This window comes from Scyliorhinus torazame, chromosome 3 (assembly GCF_047496885.1).
Source record: "Scyliorhinus torazame isolate Kashiwa2021f chromosome 3, sScyTor2.1, whole genome shotgun sequence".
Taxonomy (NCBI): Eukaryota; Metazoa; Chordata; class Chondrichthyes; order Carcharhiniformes; family Scyliorhinidae; genus Scyliorhinus; species Scyliorhinus torazame.
The window spans coordinates 80,545,647-80,561,545 of NC_092709.1; the positions used below are offsets into that span (position 1 = coordinate 80,545,647).

Sequence of the window (15,899 nt, forward strand, 5' to 3'; positions counted from 1 at the left end):
GACATAGTTCAGTCTCAGTATACCTTGGCTGAGGTCGTCAAGACCATGGTGAAGACGAGGGAGGGCCACTAGGATTGGCAGCATCAGATGACGGTGGCACCTCCGGTGCTCACACCGGCCTCCCCGCCATCCCGTGAATAGCCCGTGAGCCAACTTGAAGCCCGGGGGAGGAGGGAGTGATGGGGACCATACTGGCACCTCTGCCAAGGTAACCACAGGGCGGAGGGTGAGACAAGCAGCAAGCTGCCTCCACTTCTGATGTGCTGTCTGGGAACACCTGGAACAAGTGACGGGCCACGCAAGGTTCGCAAGGTAGATTACACAAAAGCTGGCGCAGTGTATTAAATAGTAGAAAATAAGGGGGAAGGGCACACATCATTGTAAATAATTACAGTTGAATCTTTTGCACCACCAGTCCATTCTGCCTCTACCCTCTGTTCCACAGGCATGAGTATGGGCTGGGGCTGGGTGTTGTGTGGTAGTCGGGTGGGGTTTGTGAGTGGGAGGGGGGGCGCCCATGAACAGAACATCTCACATGCCTACATCCTCATCAAGAGGTTGTCAGGCTCTGGAACGGCAGTGTGAGCTCTCCTTGTTTGACAACATTCCCAGTAATTCAGCCCTAACCATTCACCGCCTCCCAACAACCATACCCCCCCCTCAACATTTTTGATGCCATGAGAAGGAATTCGCCAACACACATGCAGGGATCTCTCAGGGAGACAGTAGACTGTTACCTTAGAGACAGAAGTCAAACTTTGTCAATGAGGACCAATCTCATAGCAAGGCGCCCTGTGTCCCTCAGACAAGACCCGCTGATACTGCCAATCTAGGCCCAACACCCTTTTGTGATGCTGGTATGACACTCGGAGGGGGAAGGAGTGGGAAGCCTGGGGGAAGATTTAGTGAAGGACTATGGGGGAGGGAAGGGATGAGAGGCTCAGGGAGAGTGGATTCTTGGTGGGGAGAGTGTTGAAGTGGGCAGGGGGTATAGGTAGGACTGGGTAGCACTGCTGCCCTTGTCCTGGCCTCCTATTCGGTAAATTGGGAGGTGATGAGTTCATAGAATTTACAGTGCAGAAGGAGGCCATTCAGCCCATCGAGTCTGCACCGGCTCTTGGAAAGAGCACCCTACCCAAGGTCCACACCTCCACCTTATCCCCATAACCCAGTAACCCCACCCAACACTAAAGGCAATTTTGGACACTAAGGGCAATTTAGCATGGCCAATCCACCTAACCTGCACATCTTTGGACTGTGGGAGGAAACCGGAGCACCCGGAGGAAACCCACGCACACACGGGGAGAATGTGCAGACTCCGCACAGACAGTGACCCAAGCCGGGAATCGAACCTGGGACCCTGGAGCTGTGAAGCAATTGTGCTATCCACAATGCTACCGTGCTACCCCTGCCTGTCCTGTGTGCGACGACCCTGCATCACATGTTGGGCGGCCTGCTGTGCCAGCTCTGGCTCCACACCCAGGTGTTCCTGGACACACCTTGTCCTCCTCGTCAGATGAGGCCTGCCGTTCTTCCTCCTCCTCCAGCATGTCACCCCTCTGCTGCGCGCTGTTATGGAGCACACAGCTGTCCGCCACAATCCTCGAGACCTTCTGAGTGTACCAGTATGTTTGTGTCGTGCATGCTGCCTGGATATAGGGCGCAGACATGCATGATGTGCAGCTTGCGGTCGATACCAACTGCACATTCATGGAGTGGTACACCTTCCGAATGATGATGCAGCCCTTATCGAGTCGGTGCTCGGAGGGTGACACGCACGCCATCGATCATCCCTGGACCTGCGGCATGCCAACGATGGCGGCAAATCCTGCTGCTCGGCCATCCTGGTGGGCCTGGTCCAGGTTGAAGGTGATGTATGTAGACATCTCTTACAGCGCGGATGCACCTTTGTCCGGACAATTGCGGTATCCCACACATGTCCCCACTTGAGCTCTGGAATCAGCCAGAGTATAAAAGTTCAACTTGACAGCCACCAGGAGTGGGAATGTCAGCAAGATGAGGGTTCCCTTGACCATCCAATGCCACCAGGTTACATGGCCACCCTGAGTTGAACTACGACGCTACCCACAATATACCCCCCCCATCCCCCCCCCTCCCCCCTTGCCACAATCAGTGTTAGCGAGAGGCTCTGTGACCCCTGTCCTATGTCTCCCAGTGTGATCCACTGTGGGTGTCCTCACGGGAGCCTTGTGCCCTCCCGCCAGATGGGTGGCATCTGGTTGTGTGGTGCAGACGTTTATACAGTGCGGCCATCATTTCCATGCGAATAGGCTGGTGGGCAGATCCTACAGATGGGGGTAAGCAAGAGATGTGTGAGTTTGTTGGTAGCTTAGCTGCAGTGTTATGTGGAGCATGGGTTTTATATACAGGTTGTGACAGGGAGTTGGTCAGATTTCCTAGCCGGGGGAGGATGTATGGGATTGATGTGCAGTGAACAGGCAGGGCTTGGGGACATCTTATGATCCTTATGGGTGGACTAGCTGAGAGTGTCACTGGTGAGGCTGTTACTCTGAGAGGGGCAGCGTTCTAGGGAGCGGTCCAGCGGCGCCAGTTATGTATCCATTGTTTGGGGTGAGCTCTGCTGATCCCTTGCTGCCTGTAGTGTGGAGCAGCACTTTGAAGGGGCACAGTGAGTATTTCTAACACCTGGTGGGGTGGACATTGAACATGGCCATGGCCATCGCTTGATTATACTGCTGGGATAGGAGGGTCTCCAGATGGGCGAGCTGAATGTGTTGCCACATGGTCTGTGCTCCTCAAAACAGTCAGCAGTGTGAACAGCTAGGGGCCTGTAAGTTGCAGCTGTGCAGATGTACAGCAGCAATGGGGATCTCACCAGGGCACCCCGGTCCTGAGGGGGAGCACCCCGAGTTCACACACCTGCTACAGAGCTTTTCAGGTGCTTTGGCTGCGGCTGGTCAAGGGTGACTGCGCCAAGCTGCGGGTAACCTGCGTGGTCGGTGGTATCGGGGTACACAATGGCGGCCCCACGAGTCGCACATGTCAGGCTGGGTCGAAGATGGCGACCAAGATGGCCACTCCCATCGGTCGCACGTGTCGGTCGGTGCCGGAGCCGGCGGCCAAGATGGCGGCCCCTACGAGTCGCACATGTCGGTCGGTGTTGGAGCCGGCGGCCAAGATGGCGGCCCCCACGAGTCGCACGAGGCTGATGACACGTCTGAAGGGGGCGTTCCTGCCAAGCACGCAGCCACATTGCGGGGTCTGCGGGCCTGTGAGTCCATGGGTCGGGCCTGGTGCGTTTTCAACTTCTGGGCTTTAGGTCGGCCCAAACAATCTCTGGCGAAGTGTCCGTTTTTGCCACAGTCAGTGTGCGGACTGGGCAACGCTGCCAGGGGTGTTGACCCTGGCCGCAGAAGTAGCACTGCGGTTCCCCGGTCTGGACAGGCAGCCGCGCGGCACAGGCCTGTGACGTTGTCGGGTCCGGTGGGGGCTGCGACGATGGTGTCCATGAGGGGTTCGCCGGGTCCGCGGGGAATGCACTGAGGCTCTGGAGGCCACCTCTAACGAGGTGGCTAGTTTTACCATGTCCTGCAGGTCAGTGGTCCCGTTTTCCAGCAGGCACTGCCTGATGTAGTTAGACCGGACCCCAGCCACGTAGGTGTCCTGGATCTGTAGTTTCATGTGCTCCTCTGCCGTCAAATCCCGATAGTTGCAGTTCCTTGAGAGTAGGGTCAGGTTTTCCAGGTACTCGTCCTGCGATTCCCCGGCGCGTTGACAGCGAGTAGTGAGGAGGTGTTGCGCGAACACCTCATTTACGGGCTTCACGAAATGCGCCTTAAGGGTCGCGACCGCCACCTCGTACGTGGCAGCTTTCTCTATCATTACAGAGATTCGATGGCTCACCCAAGCGTGGAGGAGTCGCAGCTTGAGGGTTTCAGAGGGAGGCGGTGCAGAGGAGTCGAGGTAGGCCTCGAAACAGCGAAGCCAGTGTGAGAAGATCTCCTTTGCCTCTGTTGCTCGCACGTCGAGTTTGAGTTTATCTGGCTTTAGAGCGGCTTCCATGGTGATGTCCCTGGATAATAAATTGTTATACCATCAATTCACTGCGAGACGGTGAGAACGAGTGAATATAAGGCTTTATTATCCAGGAACTCGCCTGCCAGTGTCTGCTGTACAAATGAGTGCCACCTACAGGTGGCCGGTCTATATATCGCCCGGGGAGGGCGGAGCCAGAGGCGGAGCCCACATGGGTTCCAGTACAGTACCTGGAAGTAGACCGTATTATCATTTCCAGGTCATAGGTCACAGCACTATACAAACAGTTCATACTTAGGTGAATACATTCACCACACCTGGCAACGGCCCCAGTCAGCCCACAACTTAATTATGCAGATTGACAACTGACCGCTGCCGGGTACTTTTAGATATCTGTCTCGGCCCCAACCCTGAAGCTTCAGCCAGCTTCAGCCCATAAACAGCAAAGCCAGTGTTGCCATTAATTCAAATCTTTGCCTAGTGGAAGATACAATCAAAGGAGATTGCTTTTTCATGGGTGGCAGGTATTGAGAGGAAACATCTCTGACTAATGCGCTGTGACTTACAGTGCGATATCCTAACACAGTTAATAATGTAGATCCAGGCACCCTTTAAATGAAGGTCACAACATGTAGGGCCGTAGAGGAGCTAGCGGATCAACGCCTGCCAATGACAGTCCTCAGCCAGAGGGCTCCTTTCCTGTTTAACTGCATATTTGTACATTCCAAGCAATGGAAAATTGGTGCTGTTTCCTAGTCACGTATGGCTTTTAGAAGCTTGCACAGTGAAGCGTTGGCATCATCATACACAAGTTTCATCTTGTTCGGATTACAGAAATCTAAGGTCAGTTTTCCACTTAATAAATGAAAATGTAAGAATATACAGTGTTTGTTTTCTTGGTAAGACATCAGGAGATCAAGCTCCAAGCAACAGGATCAAACATTCGTGTAATCGGTACCACACCCATAGCAACTGACATAGGAACAAGATTACTTGAATTTAAAGCATAATGCAAATTATGAAAACTGTCAATTATGCTGTTATATTAGCCACCCATTTAACAGATTAAATGAAGTCCAGGCTTTTAAAATAATGAAGCAACTGATATGGGGCATGCAGTGGCTAAATACATTAAAGAACTAATAAAATGAGCCAGAGAGATTTCAAGATAAGATAGTTCAGAAAAATAACAGATTAAAAATAGACGTTGTTAAATTAAGGAGTAGATTGTTAAATGTTGGCTTGTTGAAGCATTCAAATATGACTCTGAGCGATCCCTGCTTCACTAAGGAGTGCTAAAATGGCCTTCGATGTGCCAGTAAAAGGGTAACTTAAAACTTGGGGCTAGATTCTCCGCACCCCGACGCCGAAATCGTTGCCGGCGCAGGGGCGGCCAATCCATATTCCCGCAGGAAATTGGGACCGCCGCCGGTTCCCCGATTCTGCAGGCCCCCAAAAGCAGCATACTTCCCTCCACCTGGGGCCTACCTGGGGCCATTGCCAGAGGCCCGTTCGTCCATTCTGTGCCCCCGACTGGCCGAAGTCCCGATGGCATGGATCTAATGTGGTCCAGCCGATTGGGAGACTCAGTCCGTGGCTGCCCTGGCTGAGAGATTCCAGCCCCGTATCTTTCCTAAATACAACAAGCTACACCGGGCCATATGACGTAATGCATTCCTCTTGTGTTCTTGCAGAATTCCATTAACTAGCCAAACTAAGGGTAGAGATAAGGGAATATAAATGTGAATCCCCAGACAGGAAACTCTTAATCTCAGCCATATTGTGAAATTGGATGGTAAGTAGAAGGCAGGTGCTTCTCTTTGGAGACAATATGAGTTTAAGAGAATATGGGATAAATAAACATTTAACCAAGCCCATTACCTCTAAAGACAATGAACGCGATTTAATGGCCGCGTGCGATTGAGCGAGAGTGAGACGAGGCCATAGGTCGCGGGAGAGGCCAAAATCGAGAGTCGCATGGGCGCCAACCGGTTTGCAATCTAACCGGCATGCTCCCGCTGGCGAAATCAGAATCCTGCCATGGCGCGGCGAGAAACCGATAATCACCACTTAAAGCCAATCTCCATACAATTAACGGGAACGACCCCCGGTCTAATGGCCTCCCTTGATCTAATCACCTCCCCAGCAAGTGGTCACGCAGCAACTGATCAGTACATCTTTTTTAAAATGTGAAGCTGCCGGAATTGGGGCATTGGAGTTGCTGCCCTTGTGCTTGGTGGTGGATTTTTCAGCACATTGTGCAGCACTCTGCGAAAAAAAGTGGCGGCATGGCTCAGGCTGCCGGTTTGGAAGACGTGGCTGCAAGAAGCCAGCAATGCAGGGAATCTCAAGATCCAGGTACCTGGGGCGGGATTCTCCGATTCTGGGGCTATGTCCCCACGCAGACATGAGAACATTGGCATTTTACGCCAGAACAAATGGCGTAAAACGGGCACTGATTTCCCATTTTGCTGGGGGTTAACATGCCGGCAGCTGTCTCTTGCTGCCGATATGGCCTGAAAAATTGCCGTGCCCATCACCCCCAGTGCCCCCAACCTCGACTAAAGTCCCCTCTGCTCGCGGACCAGCCCTCCCCCGACTATGGTGCCGCTTGGCTGAGTCCGCAGCCGTCTCGCTGAGTTCCCGACGGATGAGGCCACACGCGACCGATGCTGTCGAGAACTCGGCAAGTCGGGGGCGGAGCATCGGGCGCGGACCTCAAGCAATGTCCTGAAGCCATTGATACTTGGCGTGGCATACTCTGCGAGAACGCCGCTTTGGAGGTGGTGGAACATCACGAAAGCGGTGCCGCCCCCAATTTGGTCGGGAACTTTGATTCTCCGGCCGAACACGATTTCGGCGTCGGCGACCAGAGAATCCAGTCCCTGTTCCCCGATAAAAGAAAAACGGGGGACCTCCCCCCAAATGGATAATGGAATCCCCCACAATGGCGCTCCCTCACCTGGCACTGCCCCCAATCAATTCACCCCCTGGCACTACCAGGCATGCAACTCTCCCGACGGGGGCTATCTGTGCGCCTCTGCCTGGTTCCCGTTTTTAAAACCTTGTCACCGACCTGATGGCGGAGATCCCAATGTCAGGGTGTGGGAGGGGATCATGCAGTTGGGATGTCCTTCAATAACATCACAATTTATTTAAATGAATTTCGTGACCTTTCTGGGTCTAAGACACCGGCAGGAGGGGCGGGACAAATCTGAAATCTAGATCTCGCTTGTGGGGATTCCCGTTTTCTGACTACTGCAGGCTTTTGCACCCACATTGTCATTTGCGCCCAGAAAATCCCGACCTATATCTTTCACTGTGTATCTGCTGTGCTTCCTATTATGGAAAAAGTAGCAACATGGGTGAAATTCCAGTCTTCAGTAAATTGAGCAAGAATGTCCCAAATATAAGCTACCACATCCATTTTGCATTGTTGCCTTTTTTTTGCTTAAGTTCGTAAAGACTGATACTTCACCCCTACAAAGTTTTTCTCAGTGTTATCTTTTCAATAAGATCATGGCTGATCTGACTGCAATCTCCCGATACCCCCGATAGCCTTTCACCCCCTTGTTTATGAAGAATCTAGCTACTTCTTCATCATGTCTTTTTTCTGTACCATGTAATTAACGCATCTGTGAGTTATTTCATCAATAAAACATGGTGGGCGAGATTCTCTGGCTTCCCTGCGGCATGTTTCTCTGCGGCGGGAAGCTTGTCAATGGGCTTTTCCATTGAGTCCAACCTCCGCTGGGAAACCCGTGGCGGGGGTGCGTTGTCGGCGGAACTGGAAGATCCCACCGGCGTGAACAGGCGGACGTCTATGCCACCAATTTCGGCAGAGAAGTTGTTGAACATTTAACTTGATTGGACCTTTTCTTACTATTGCCATACTTCTTTCAATAGTCCTGAAATTAGAAATAAAGTAAGCTTTCATCAGGGGGCCTGAAATATTGAGGTGATCTTTCCTCATTCTTAAGATGATTAGATATTATTTTGCAAATCACACACCTGGGGGAAGCAGAGGTCAACAAAATCACGTACTGGGAATCCAGACATGCACTTTCATGAATTTCCGTCCATTCATTTTAACCTTCATGAACTGACCAAATTACCTGCTGCTCAATATTTGTCGAGGTCTCATTTACACTGTCGATGGTGCTGCTGCTTGTTTCACTCATGTCTTCTGAATAGTGGCTCTTGTTCAAATGTTTCTGATGCCTATTAAATAAAATCTACATATATTATCGAAGCTCCACATATGGTTAATGATAATCTGATCAAGGTGTTTAAGACAGTAAAAGGATTTTGGGTGCAGAAATGCTGGACGGTATTTAACGGAGGTGCTGGGAACCTCACCTCGCCTCTTTTAGGGACGATCAACCACAGTTAACTGGACAGCGGCGAGATTTCCCAGAGATCACCTGCCAAGAACTGCCAGCCAATCAGACACTGTATTAAATAGCAATGCCATTAGCGAGGGCATTGGAGTGTTATGCCCATCCAAGGTCTAATAGTGTCACTGAATTGCAGGCCATATGGTGGGAGGTGGAGGAGTGGGTGGAGAGGAGGATGGGAGGTCATGGTGGGGAAGGGGCGTTGACAGCAAGGGCAGGGGTTTGTTCCTAGTGGGCACCTCCCCTTCCGATGTTGGGTTTCTTTATCAAGAACGGAATGGCTTTGACCGAAGGCCCCAGCTGTTCTCTTCCCCAATCCCCCACCCTCCCAGTGCCTGCAATTAACCCTGCAGGGGTGAGCCATGCTCCCAACAGGGTGAGCTGGCTCCCCACACAGTGGCCTCTCACTGATAGGATAAGGTCCTTAAGTGGGCATTAATTGCTGCTGCATTGGACTTTCCAACGTGGACTGAATTGGGATGGTGGCAACAAGGCAGCGGTACATACCCTCCATCCTCTCATCTAATTAAATAGCCCCGTGCCACCAAACATGCCACAGGGGAGGGTATCAGATTCAGCACGTATTTGTCTGGTGTGAGCATCAAGAATGAGAAGATATCTTAAAATTAGTGCTAGACCATTTAATTAAGAGTGAGATCATGTGATCTTGTGCAAAAGGTAGTAGAAATCTGGAATTTTCTTTCCTAGACAGCTGTGGATGCTGTGCCAAATGAAATTTCCAATACTGAGAAGAGGCCATTAATTTCTAGGATTCTATGAAGCTGGTCTGAAGGCTGGGAGCATGTCTGTCACTGTGTACCACCTCCAAACTTCCAAAACCTTTAGGACCAGTTTTTGCTGCAGAACAAGATGCCGCCTAATGCAAGTGAATAAACCAGAAATCACAAGCTAATAATTCCCTCTGAGGGGGAACATCCTGGCTGAAGAACAATGGCAGCAGGGACTCAGCCAGACTTCCATTGCACTGTGGTACAGTTCATGTGCCTGAGTTTCTCTGGCATTTAGTTTTAGCACCTATAAACACATGGACAGGCAACACGTTGAGCCATTCGCTCCGTACCGATATTGTCCACCATTGAAACTAGGTGCAATGTCCTCATTCACGAGAACTTCAGATCTGTCTTTACCAAGATAGAAGATGCCGCTAAAGCTCTAGTGAAAGGAAAGGTAGTTGGGCTAAAAATGGAAATAGTTTAAGTATTAGAAAGGCTTAAAGTTGATAAGTCATCAGGATGGGATGCATTCAAGGATGCTGAGGGAATGTAAAGGTGGAAATTGTGCAGGTACTGACCGTAACCTTCCAATCTTTACACTGAATGCAGTGCAGGAAAGGTTCACTTGGGATGAGAGGCTAAGTAAATTGCATCCAAATTCTCTGAGAGTTCAGAAGAATGAGAGGTGATCTCACTGAAACAGTCAAGATTATGAAGGGACATCGCAGGGTAGATAACAAAGCATCGTTTCCCCTAACTGGGGAATCTGGAACAAGGGGGCACAAGTTCAGGATAAGGAACCGATTATTTCGGGCTGAGATGAGGAGAAATTGCTTCACTCAAATGATTGTAAATCTTTGGAATTCCCTACTCAGGAGGGTTGTGGATGTGCTATCATTGAATGCATTCAAGACTGGGATAGGCAGCTTTTTGTGTCCCGGGGAATCAGGAAATATGGGGAGAGGACAGGAAAATGGAGTTGAAGCCTGTTATGAAAACAAAGGTAGTTTTAGGTAAGTTATATTTGTGTTGGTAAACATTAGAAATACGGTATAGTTTTAAGTGGGTTTAATTTAATGTTTCTGTGCCTGGAAGGGTAAAACCTATAGTTAGATTCATGTTTGACAAAGGTGCTAGAATGCGTGGGGCATGATTAAGTTCCAACTGTGTTTCTATTGTGTTTACATAGGGTAATGGCATGAAGAATAAATAAAAGGTATAAACATGCAGGTGTTGCTTAGCAACTGTGGTCTTGGAAGGTAGAGAAGCTTTTATATTTTACTTAAGCTAATTTGATTACAGTTGGAGATAGGTAGTGAGACTGAACGCAACTCCCACAGCTCTGCTAGAGGCAGGTGGTTTTAGAAATTAAAGAGGGAACACCTCTCTCAGCTTCGCTGGAAGAAAAACCATACCATGGAGTAATGATGAAGAAAAGATGCCAGAAACCTAAAGTCCAGCAAGTTAAGGAAACAAAAGTAATTAAGAGAAGTGTCCAAGACATCGGTGTTAAATGAATAGAGACCAAAGTATTGTTCAGAAGAATTCAAGGAAGAGTAAACAAAGCACTCTGAGTTCAGTAGACAATTGCAGCAACCAAATTTAAAGTGGGAAAGCAGCCTTCAAAGGTAATGCCATGTTAATACAGTCCGGTCATCAAGAGTTAAAGCAATTGTGAGCAGTTTGTCCAACAGTCAAGGCGAAGAAATCCTAAAGGGATTGGTGTAAAATCCTGAACTGGATTCACTGTTAAAAGCAGAGCAGAAATTTTGTTTAAAAGTGTAATTCGGAAAACCTAGCCTGAATTTTGGAATGCGAAGTGCCAATGAAAAGCATTATTGTGAGAGAAGATTTTATAGCATGTTTTGGGGACTCGAGTTTAGAAGCACGCATGTGATCATCATCTGGGAGGATTCTGAGAAGAAATCCACACACACTAACTTGAGTCCAGAGCAGAAACCATGTATTTGACAACAATCATCTTGTGTGCTTAAAAAGGACTTTGTGTGTCAATTAGACCTATGTAGCTTAGAATGTACTTTGTAATCTATGTTAATTTTAAAATATGTGTATTTGTCAGCTAAGTGGGGAGTAAAGGAGTATTGTATAATAATGCAACTTTTCACATTCAATTTTAAAAAATATTGTTGTTAAAACTAATTAGGGGCCCTGTGACTCTGTCCCTCTATGATTTATAAATAAAATAATAAGTTACGGTATTTTTGAGCCAGAGTTCCTGGCTCTTTCTAGGATCATTCCATCCAGCTATAGCATCACCTGGGATCATATCAAGCCCAAGGTCAGCTAAGATCATATTGAATGGCGGAGCAGGCTCAATATGGGCCACGTGGTCTACTTCTAATGTTCTTCAGATACGGGGGGGGGGGTGCCTGGGTGCTGGAGGATTGCAAATGTTACATTGCTTGTTCAAAAACAGATGTAAGAATATACCCAGCAACCACAGGCCAATCAGGTGCTTCTAGGAACAATAATCCAAGACAATAAAACAGTCATGCGGGTAAGTGTGAATTAATTAAGAACATTTTGTTAAAGACAAATCACGTTTAACTAAGTTGGTTGAAATTTTTGATTTGTTAATATGGAAGGTAAGTGAGGGTTATGTAGTTGATGTGGTATATAAAGACTTGATAAAACATAATTTAATAGGCTTGGGAGCAGAATTTAAGTCTATGGGATAAAAGGAATAAGAGCAGCACGGATAACAATATTGATGAGTGACAGGCAACAGAAGTTATTGGTAAATAATTGTTTTCTGGGCTGGAGGTTTTGCAATGATCACTACCAAGATCTCGACTTTTCTTTATGTGTTCAAATGGTTTAGACATGGAGGATAATGATAGACTTAAAGAAGACAGATACAGTTGGTTGAAATGGTAAATACGTGGCAGATGAAATTTAATGTCGAGAAGTGTATGAGTATGGGGAGAAGGCGAGTCGGGTGCTGGCGCATCAGCTACATAAGAGGGAGGCGGCGAGGGAGATTTGAGGAATCAGGGCTAGGGGTGGAATACGGTGCGGAGTGCGGTTAAAATAAATGAGGTATTTAGGGATTTCTATGGGGACCTGTACAAGTCAGAGCCCCCGGACGGGGGAGAGGTGATGCGGCGGTTCTTAGATCAACTGAGGTTCCGAGGGTGGAAGAAGAGCAGATGGCTGGCCTGGGGGCCCAGATGGGGCTGGAGGAGTTGGTTAAGGGATTGGGGAGCATGCAGGCGGGCAAGGCCCCAGGACCGGATGGGTTCCCGGTTGAATTTTATAGGAAGTATGTGGATCTGTTGGGCCCATTGCTGGTGAGAACCTTCAATGAGGCGAGGGAGGAAGGGACTCTGCCCCCGACAATGTCTCGGGCGCTGATCTCGCTGATTCTCAAGCAGGATAAGGACCCACTGCTGTGCGGTTTGTATAGGCCGATCTCGCACCTTAATGTAGATGCCAAGTTGCTGGCGAAGGTCCTCGCTACGAGGATTGAGGATTGTGTCCCGGGAGTGATACATGAGGACCAGACGGGGTTCGTGAAGGGCAGGCAGTTAAATGCGAATGTGCGGAGGCTCCTGAACGTGATTATGATGCCCTCGGTGGGAGGGGAAGCGGAGGTGGTGGCGGCTATGGACGCGGAGAAGGCCTTTGATCGGGTGGAGTAGGAGTACCTATGGGAAGTGCTTAGCAGGTTTGGGTTCGGGAAGGGGTTCATAGGGTGGGTCAGGTTGTTATACAGGGTCCCGGTGGCGAGCGTGTCTTCGAACCGGCGGAGATCGGAATATTTCAGATTGTACCGGGGGTTGAGACAGGGGTGCCCCTGTCCCCTTTGCTGTTCGCGCTGGCAATTGAGCCGCTGGCCATGGCATTAAGGGAGTCTTGGAACTGGAGGGAATTGGTCCATGGAGGGGAGGAACACTGGGTGTCGTTGTATGCTGATGACCTGTTGTTATATAGTGCAGATCCAGTGGTGGGGATGGCGGTGGTCATGCGGATCCTTAGGGAGTTTGGAGACTTCTCGGGCTACAGGCTCAACGTGGGGAAGAGTGAGCTCTTTGTAGTGCATGCAGGGGGCCAGGAAAGGGGGCTAGAGGAGCGGACGTTGAAGAGGCCGGAGAGGAGTTTTCGATACCTGGGTATCCAGGTAGCTAGGAGCTGGGGGGCCTTGCATAAGCTTAATTTGACACGGTTGGTGGACCAGATGGAGGAAGACTTTGGGAGATGGGATGTGTTGCCACTTTCCCTAGCGGGTAGGGTGCAGTCGGTCAAGGTGACGGTCCTCCTGAGGTTCTTGTTCGTGTTCCGGTGCCTGCCCATCCTAATCCCCAAGGCTTCTTTCAAGCGGGTAAGCAGGAGTATTATCGGGTTTGTATGGGCGAGCAAGACCCCGAGGGTGAAGAGTGTGTTTCTGGAGCGCAGTCGGGACAGTCGGGTGCTGGCGCTGCCGAATCTGTGTGGCTATTATTGGGCAGCTAATGTGGCGATGATCCGTAAGTGGGTACTGGAGGGAGAGGGGGCGTCGTGAAAGAGGCTAGAGGTGGCGTCTTTTGTGGGTAGCAGCTTGGGGGCGCTGGTGACGGCACCGTTGCCGCTACCACTGACGAGGTAATAAAACACTAAATCGGCGTTAACTGGAGTATTGTGTCCAGCTCTGGGCACTGTACTTTAGGAAGGCTGTGAAGGCAGGGGAGATGGCGCAGAGAAAATATATTAGAATGGTTCCAGGGATCAGGAACTTCAATTTCAAGGATGGATTAGAAAAGCTGGACTATTCTATTTAGAAAGGAAAAGGCTGAGAGGATCAACAATAGGGGTATTTAAAATCATGATGGATCGAGACACAGCAGTTGGAGGGAGACCATCCCCATTAGCGAAAGGATAGAGAATTAGAAGGGCGGGATCTTCCGGCCATGCTGTGCCTGAAAAGCATCTCGCCATGGCGCAGCGTGGCCAATGAAAGCCGGGAGACCCGACTCCCGGGATCCACCCGGCTCGCAAAGCCTTGTGAGATTCAACGCAATCTCGCGAGACATTGCAAGGAGAATACCACAATGGGCGGGATCAGCTTTTGGCAAATATGCATGTTAGAGCGAGGCAGTAAGCCTTACTCTAATGTGCAGATTTCCAATGTATCTGAGGCTTTGGGATTCAATCCCTTTGCCTTGGGCAACTCGGGCGAACGCCGTTTGATACTGGTCCCCACAAACGGGGAATGGCACTCACAGCGGTCTCCAAGGGGATCGGAGGCCCCCGGCTACATGCTCTTTGGGCAGGGTGGTGCCTTGGCACTGCTGGTGCCATCTGGGTACCCTAGCAGTGCCAGTCTGTCTCCATGGCAGTGCCCCTGGGTGCCAGCCTGGCACTGCCCAGGTGGCTTTGCCAGGGGCACTGCCAGGGTGGCACTACCGAGGTGCCAATCTGGCATTTTCTGTGTGCGATTGGGCCGGGGTTGCCCACTGTGGCTTTGAGAGGTGTGAGGGACCCTTCCATGTTGCATTCGGGCTGGGGGGAGGCCGGGGATTTTTTTTGTGGGCCTTGGAAATCTCTTGCCATAACGGGGAGTTCAGCTGAGCGGAGCTCCCCGTTGTGAAAACGGATTATGTGCGGACTCGGCCATGTGTTCCCCGTTTAGGCTCTTTAGTCAACGCGAGTAGCGTTGAATAGCTACATGTTTCTCGACACCTCCCTTTTGGGAAGATTGCGCCTGAAGGCACCAATTGAAGGGAATTGGCATAAGAACCAATGGCAACATGAGGAAAAATATTTTAAATGCACTGAGTGGTTAGGACCTGCAATGCACTGCCTGAGAGTGTGGCACTGGCCGAACCAATCACGGCTTTCAAAAAGAAATCAGATAAACATCTGAAGAGAAAAGATAATTGCAGAGCTACAGGGAAAGGGCGGTGAAGTGGGACGAGCTGGGTTGCTGTTGAAGAGCGCAGGCATGGACATGACAGACAAAACTGCCTCTGTCTGAGCTGTATCCATTCTATGTTTGCATGATTCTATGCAGCTTTCTTGATAAGACTTGTCATCGCTCATTCAACTTTCTCCATGTTCTGTGGACAATTTATATCAGGTTGGTCCTAGTTACCGCCTTCTGCCGGACATGTGCTATCGCTCTCCACTGTGAAAGATGCTCTGGAGTGTCAACTAAAACAAATCATTTTGGGATCCATTTTAGGCTGCAGGTTCCCCACTTCATCATCGATCAAAGGGGGCTCCTGTACAGCACAAGAACTTCATCAGCTCACATCCTGTCTCGTGCCTCCATATTTTATTTTTTTCGCCCAAAGACTTGTACCAACCAAAATTGTTTTGCCTCTGGGTTTTTTCCCTTCCTTTTTGCTACCTTACATTTTTAACTTTCCATTGATTTTTGGCAGCTGCAAAACAGAATTTCCCAAGCATCTGTGGCCACATATTTTCAAATGTCTGTTGCATTCTTTAATTGCAGTGCCAAAATATTCTACATCCCACCTCTGTATGAACTCACAACAGTATGGACATTTCACACTCGTGGCAGAATTTTCATATCTCTGTCCATTTTGGAACGTCGTTGGATGGAATTTTAAAATGGCAGCAGGACCTGATTCCAGGATCTCTACCTCCATTTCCGTTGTATTTTAAGGACATGGTAAGTGTGCAGATAGCGAGCTGCATAGAGTAATCCTACCTTTGCCTACTCCATTGTAGGCGTGGACATCTTAGACCCCCCCCCCACCACCACCACCACTATTTCCTCATATCCAGG

General features: G+C 49.6%; 1 protein-coding gene across 6 annotated transcripts in view; it reads right to left on the minus strand.

Moving 5' to 3' along the window:
* egf (epidermal growth factor) overlaps positions 1 to 15,899 on the minus strand; it is a 207,226-nt gene that overhangs the window by 15,467 nt on the left and 175,860 nt on the right. For 5 of the 6 annotated variants that reach the window (XM_072495907.1, XM_072495908.1, XM_072495903.1 and 2 more), the window contains one exon: positions 8,133 to 8,238. In XM_072495907.1, the coding sequence (XP_072352008.1) occupies positions 8,133 to 8,238 (106 nt within the window). Of the gene's footprint in view, positions 1 to 7,783; positions 7,926 to 8,132; positions 8,239 to 15,899 lie in introns of those variants that run through there. The other variant, XM_072495906.1, reaches the window with a different exon arrangement.